This window comes from Macrotis lagotis, chromosome 4 (genome assembly GCF_037893015.1).
Source record: "Macrotis lagotis isolate mMagLag1 chromosome 4, bilby.v1.9.chrom.fasta, whole genome shotgun sequence".
NCBI classification, from domain to species: Eukaryota; Metazoa; Chordata; class Mammalia; order Peramelemorphia; family Peramelidae; genus Macrotis; species Macrotis lagotis.
Genome location: NC_133661.1, coordinates 268624293 through 268631971, shown reverse-complemented (window position 1 = coordinate 268631971; position 7679 = coordinate 268624293). Strand labels below are relative to the sequence as shown.

Below are 7679 nucleotides of genomic sequence, written 5' to 3'. Positions count from 1 at the left end.
AGGCACATTATGCTCCACTTCTGCCAACCGCTCCCACTTTTGCCCGGCTTCTTCCCAGCTCGAGCCCACGCCCTCCCGGCGTCCTTCCAGAGGCCGCACCTCCAGCGCCGAGGCCCGGGCTAGAAGCCCGAATCCCGGCAGTTGAGTGACAGTAGCTTTAGCGAGCGGCGCGACCCGCCCACCGCAAGCCTCCAACCAATCAGGAGCTCCCAGGAAGGCGGGGCTGACGTCAGCTCGCACGGGAAGCGGAGCAGGCGGGGCGACGCCTACGTCTCCTCCGGCTGAATGGGCTGAGAGGCCTCGGCGGGAGGGAGTGGGTGTCGACGCGAAGGCTCCCGGAAGCCACGGTTCTCGGTGGAGGCTCCGATGGCGGGCGCGACGCTCGGAAGGGCTTGGCAGCAGATGTCTTGGTTCTACTACCAGTACCTGCTCGTCACGGCGCTCTACATGCTGGAACCTTGGGAGAGGACGGTCTTCAGTATCCTGCTCGCTCGGCGGCGGGGGCGGCGGGACGGGACTTGGGGGCGGGCGGGCGGGCGCGGGGCAAGGAGCAAGAGCCGGATTGGCGGAGGGGAGGAGGTGACGTCAGCCGTCCCGGGAGCCGAGTGGCCGAGAGAGCCCCGGATGGGGCGGAGCCCAGACTAGGCCGCGGGTGTGGGCCTCCGAGCGTGGGAAAGTTCGGGGGTCCCTGGGGGGCGGGGGGCTTTGGAGGACGTGGCGGCGCTTGCGTGCATCCTCCTTGGAGCCGCCTGAGAACGGGGCGGGAAGGAGAGAAAGGAGGAGGGAGAGACGTGGAGAAAAGTGGAGACGCCGCTGCCCATGAGCAGAGTTTCCGCCGCTGCGCGTGGCCGAAGGGATCCGCCTTCCGGTGACCGCGTGTGAGGGAGGCAGAGGGCTGGGCGCGCCTCGTAGCGCAGGGCCGTCCGAGGGCCTAAACGCTGGCTCCCAGGGAAGCGGTGGACGCTTATCCTTGTGCCCCAGCAGCGCTGAGTTCCGGATCTTACTCATTAACGCTTAGCTGTGCACTAGAGACTATTTGTTCGTAGTCGGAAGACCAAAAGGCCCTACTGAAATGGACAACTAAGTTGGTTTTCCAAAGGAAAAAAGTAGGCCAAATGATGGCTCCCGGAATAATTGTTTTAAGTCTGTCTTAGTGACAGGTACAGGGCATTCCTTTTTGTATACCCATTGGTGTTGTCAGTATAGTTTCCTGGAGAGGGCCTTAGTTTTTAAAATGAACATGTAAAACATTATAGTGAAACATTTTTTTTTGTTTTTGTTTTTAGGGTTTTTTTTGCAAGGCAAATGGGGTTAAGTGGCTTGCCCAAGGCCACACAGCTAGGTAATTATGAAGTGTCTGAGGCCGGATTTTGAACCCAGGTACTCCTGACTCCAAGGCCGGTGCTTTATCCACTACGCCACCTAGCCGCCCCCATTATAGTGAAATATTGAAGTAATTTTATTGCTAGTGTATGGAAAATAGTAAATTCATTTAAAATTATAAACTGATGGGATTAATAGAATTTTCTTTTCAAAATCCACTGATAACCGAATCAGTCTTCAGAAAGTGTCACTTAACTTATTTTTAGTCCTTTTTATCCTTCCCATACCCTGAACTCTTAAGACTTTTTACTTTAAGATCTTACCTTACCTTAAGATCTTTACCTTCTGAGAAATGTTAGGGGATAAACCAGGTTTGGTGCCTTACTTTTAATTGAAAAGTAATGCTGTCATTCTCGTCTCCTGTAAGTGGAAAATGAGAAAACTATTCAAACTCCTACATTGGATTTTTCATATATAATAGATTGTATATTTTATTTTTATATTTAGATGTATATATATGTGTGTGTGTGTGTGTGTGTGTGTGTGTGTATAAAGAATTTTGAGGTTTCATAATGTTAGTGTTACTTTGAAATTCAGACAAGCAATTTTTTTGTGTATATATACCACAGCACCATTTATAATTGAAATATTTTTTGGTGTGGTTATTCTTTTAACTCCTCCAGGAAAATAACGAAATGATTTGTACTTCTAGCCTGTTCTTTACTTTAGGTACTGCTGCAAACGTGCAGTTTCATTAAGTTTCATCACTAGTTGATAAGCTTCAACAAGTAAGAGCTTTTTCTAATTATAGAGTTTTTTTTTTAAGATGTATTTTCAGTGACTTCAAAACTATATTGGAGCTTTGAAATCTACTAGAACCCAGAGAGAATAATAGGTTCCTAATTGATTGCCCTCTAATCATACTTTCAACTTCCAAAGTGACTTTAAATCACAAATCAAACCCTGTCCCTGCTCTGCTCACAAATCTCAAAAAATTTCCTATTGGGGGAAAAAAACTTGAGTGTCCATTGTAGTTGAACCCATTCTCTACTATTATCAGATCCACACCTGTGTGCCCAACACTAACTGATTTTCTTCATAAGCTGGCCCCCCATCAATTCATTTTGAAGAGGAATTCCTCAGGATAATGCTGAAAGCTGTTTTGAGAAGACTGAATGAGGGTCTCTTTTCCACCCTTTATTTCTAATGTACTATATCACAAAATATTCAAAATCTTTGCCTAAAACTGCAACAGTCAAAAGGCTTGGACCATGAGATAAAAGGGTGAACGGGAGTGGGAGCATTGCCAGCATCTCTGCCTACTTTTGGATCACAGATTCCCCAGGGAACTAAGAGATTAATTCTGAAAGTTGCTACCCAAAATCCAAGTAGCCAGAAGGGTTGTTAGGTATGATCTCTATCTTTTAAGAATATTATTTTGGCTATTTCCCAATCAACATATAAAAACAATTTTAACTTTTTTTCTTAAGTTCCAAGTTCCAAATTCTGTTCCTCCCCCTGCTTCTCTGAGACAGTAAGCAATCTGACATAGGTTTTATACATATATATATACATATATATATATATGTATATATATATATGTTCAATATAAAACATGTCCATATTAGTCATTTTTGGAAGAAAACTCAAGTCAAAAACAAAGGTTTTGCTCTGGAGGTGAATAACATTTTTTCATCATGAGTCAGTCCTTTTAGTATTGTTTTAGATTATTGTATTTCTGAGAACAGCGATAACACCCCCAATATTTGTTTTTTCCTTTCTAGAAAGCTGAGATAGATAAGGTAGAACCTCAGAATTGCTTTAATTTGCAGTTCTCTAATTACTGTTGATTTGAAGCATTTTTTTCACATGACTATTGATAGGTTCTATTTCTTAGAAAAACTGCCTGCTTTTAGTCAAAAAAACTTTTTTCAATTGGAGATTGACTCTTTTCTTATAAATTAGTCAATCTACATCTTTGCTAAGACTGGTTTACAAAAAAAGGAAGGAACAGTTTTTGCCCTCAAATATTTCAAAGTCTAATGGGGGGGGTGACTTTTGTATGTAGGAACATAAAAGTACAAACAGCTATGTATAAATAAAATGTATATAGGAAAAACTGGATATAATCTTGGGATTAAGGAGGAATCAAAAAATGTTTCTTTTAAAAAAAGGTGCTTTTTTAAATTTAGTTAAATGTTACCCAGTTACATGTAAAAATTTTTTTTAGCAATCATTTTTTAAAATTTTGAGTTCCAAATTCTCTTTCTCCCTACCCACTGAGAAGTCAAGCAATATGCCAGTAATAGGGAGGTCATGCAAAACATTTCTAAAATCCATTTTGTAAAACACACACACACACACGAAAAGTAAGGTTTAAAAATACTATACAGAAACTGGGACACTAATGCATTATTGGTGGAGTTGTGAAATGATCCAACTGTTTTAGAGAGCAATTTGGAATTTATTGCCTTAAGGCATTAAAGCTGTGCATACCCTTTGATCCAGCAATACCACTACTAAGTCTATATCCCAAAGAGATCACCAAAAAAAGGGTAAAAAATCCACATGTACAAAAGTAATTATAGCAACTCTTTTTGTAGTGACAAAGAATTGGAAATTGAGGAATGGTTGAACAAATTGTGATATATGAATGTGATGGAATACTATTGCTGTATAGGAAATCACAGGAGAAAGGACTCCAGAGTCTAGGAAAGAATTGCATGAATTGATACTGACAAAAAGTGAGCAGAACCAGAACAACATTATACAAATTAATAGCAACATTGAGTGATGATCAACTATGATGAACTTGTTTATTTCGACAATATGTTAATCAAAGATAATTCTAGGGCAGCTAGGTGGTGCAGTGGATAAAGCACCAGCCCTGAAGTCAGGAGTACTTGGGTTCAAATCCAAGCTCAGACACTTAATAATTACCTAGCTGTATGGCCTTGGGTAAGCCACTTAACCCCATTTGCCTTGCAAAATCCTTTAAAAAAAAGATAATGATAAAAGACTTGTGGTGGAAAATTCCATCCATATCCAGAGAAGGAACTATGAAATTTAAATGCAGACCATTACTATCATCAATTTTTAAAAGTTGTCTTACATACTATGTTTTTCTCTCTAAATTAGTTTTTTTTCCGCCATTTGATTTGATTCTTCTTTCATAACATGAAAGTTTTGCAAAGTTATAAATATGTATAATTATATTATTATATTGCTGTATTATATTGCTTTTGTCATGGGGAGGGAAAGCAAGGAGGGAGAAAAATGTAAAACTCAAAACCTTGCAAAATAATGATTGCTGAAAACTGCAATAGCTTGTAGTTAGAAAAATGAGTGAATGAATGAATGAAAAAACTTTACAGACAATTTGACTGTCTTTGAAGGACACCAGTCATTAGGACTCTGGAGGGGTCTGTGGAACTGAGCAGTTACTTGGAGTACTGGCTGTACTTCTGTTTGCACTCAGACTTAGTAAGTTCTCTCTGGAGCTACGTAGCATTTTTCACATGAGTCCTTTGGAATTGTCTTGATCAAAACACCTAAGTTTTTCACAGTTGATCATCCTTACAATATTGCTATCACTGTGGTCAATGTTCCTCAATGTCTTACTAAACTCTTAAGTGCTCCACAGCTGCTGCTTTGGAACAGATTGTTCTCATCAGTGGAAGACCTCACATGCTCATATCACATAGTGATACTTTGCTAATGTCTATTCAATATATCTTTATTTCCTTTTATTTCCTTTCTCAATCAGATTCCACATTCATCCTCTCAACAACTCAATCCCTTGCATTCTAGCTTTAGACCTTCAACTAAAACAAACTATTTGAAAAGATAGTCTCTTAATTTCCCAATCAGATTCTATTTTCTCTATGTCCATCCTTCTCAGTTTGTCTGCTATGTTTGGCATTTAATATCCCTCTCTTCCTGAATTCTCTGACCTCTCTAGATTTTTGAGATAATACTCTGCCCTATTTTTCATTCCTTCTCTTATCTTTGTTGGTTCATCATCAAGACATAACTTTAGGTTCTCTCTTCTGGCTACTGGATCTTAATCTGTTGTCCATGAATATGTTTGTTGTTGTTTATATACCTAATTAAATATGTTTTTCTTTTTAGTCTTATGGATAGAATCCATAGATTTTACCCAACTTTGAAAGGGGTTCATGAACCAAAAAAAAAAAAGATTTAAAAACAAAATCCTATTTATATACTTTGTCTTGGTCTCTTGTGTGTTTAATTGCACTATTATTCTATATTTCTGTGTTTATTTATGTTTTCATACATGAGCATGTGCATATGAGTACCCAATTGCTTATAATACTTTTGTTATTCTACTAAGTTTTAGTGCCATGTCACCTATTGGACGTTTCAGGCTGGTTTTCCTGAAGAGATCTCAAACTGACCATATTCAAAACAAAACTCATTTTCTTTTCCCCAAAACTTTCCCTCTTCTACATTTTTCTGTTTCTGGTGAAGTTACTACCATCCCCCAGGTTCAAGATCCCCTTTTAATTTCAGGTTTTAATATATACTAGCTATGTGACTTAGGGCAGGTTGCCAAACCTCTTAAGAGTTCTAGGTAATTCTTAAGTTACAGACGAGTTGCCAACTTTTGTTACTGGAAAAGTTTTTATATCTAAAGACCTTCTGCATTTTTTGTTCCTTCTCAATAGTTTATAGTTCTTAAAGAACTTTTTTGTATTAAATTACTCTTAAGTAAAATTTGAGAAAGTTACCATGCTATCAAATGCTGTCTCCTGTCTTGGAAGAGTATAAATTATTTGTGTAATATGTATATAGTTTTAGAAGAAATGAGGATAGGACAAAGGGGCTTTTTACATCCTTAGAAGTATACTTAGAAAATATACTCCTACCTCTCTGGAATGACTGTTAAATGTATAACTGGATTATCATCATGACCTGTAACTGTAGCTATCCCCTGAGAGTCTGCCGTCTTCATGCTTTTCATTCAGCATATAAGAATTCAAGTGCTTGAATACAGTTTCCTGATAAACTTTTTTTAAACTTTCCAGGATATGTGTTTTTGATTTAATTTTTTCCCTTTAAGAGAATGTTCTTTGTCATATAGGCTGTAAAAGTCTTTCATAGGATCTATTGTAGGTTTTCATATTTTTTTAGTGATATATTGCTGATGTGCCCTCCCATGCATGGTCATATTGCTTTTACATAAAGAAATCCAAGGGACAGCCAGATAGTGCAGAGGATATAGCACTAATCCTGGAGTCAGGAGGATCAGGAGGATCTGAGTTCAAATTTGGCTTCAGAGACTTAATAATTACCTGGTTGTTTGACTTTGGGCAAGTCATTTAACCCCATTGACTTGCCAGGAAAAAAAAAAAGAAAAACACAAAGGAAGACCCAGGAGAAATAGTACAAATAAACAGAAAGAAATGAGAAATATTAAAAGGGGCAGCAATATTGAGACTGAGATAGGTTATTCTTAGCGTAACTACTTCTCCCCCCCCCCCTTCATTTTCATTTGATAACACATTACGATCAACAGTGGTGAGGATTTCTTTGCCTTTAGTACACTAACCTTGTCTCTACTCACTCTGGGTAAGGTGATTGGATCCTAAAAAGCATTGCTTGTATGAATCAGGGACCTCCATCCCCACTGCTAGGCATCACTGTAACTCCATTGGAACCTTTGCATTCAGGTCTGCATCCAGGGAGTAGGAATTATCTTTGTGTTTATTTGTGAGGGAATAGAAGTTCCTTTTGGGAACATTTGTCTTTCTGTGGGTAACAAGGAAACTGGGAACTGGCTTCAATTAGTCACATTTTGGTATTGGCTGATGAGCGTTCCAGATTAGACCTTTTTGTCTGGGAAGAGAATGGGAGACGTTCGAAAGAACATTGGCTTGTTCTGGAGTGGGTTTGGTTTTTTTTTAAACTTTTTTTATGTTATTGGTCCCTTGGGCAGACTGTTGAAGCCTATGGGTCCCCTCTTAGAATAATGTTTTTAAATTTTGCATAATATGAAATCAAATATATTCAAAGAAATTATCGGTTGTTGTTTTTAAAGACATTGGATATATCATTTATCCCCCTGAAAATCTGTGAATTGTTATAAAGTTATTTATAATCTTTAGATTATAACCCTGAAGTACTTTCTGTTTCACCCTTATTTAAAACCCAGAGAAGAAACACTTATATAATTTTGTAAATTATATAATATTTATGTTTTGTGTAGATTTAAATAATTTTGCTGGGCACTAAGTTTGAAATACATAGTTTTTGGTTATGTCAGATGATTAGGATTTACTTGGCATGTTTACCCTAAAATGTGCCACAAAAGGACAACTGATTTTACTGAAGGT

General features: G+C 38.7%; 1 protein-coding gene across 1 annotated transcript in view; it reads left to right on the top strand.

The window, feature by feature from the left end:
* Positions 1 to 242: 242 nt before the first annotated feature.
* Positions 243 to 7679, top strand: part of LOC141522499 (serine palmitoyltransferase small subunit A) — a 29708-nt gene continuing 22271 nt past the window's right edge. Inside the window, exon 1 of the mRNA XM_074235986.1 lies at positions 243 to 478. Coding sequence (XP_074092087.1) covers positions 367 to 478 — 112 coding nt within the window. The 5' untranslated portion in view covers positions 243 to 366. The remainder of the gene's footprint in view (positions 479 to 7679) is intronic.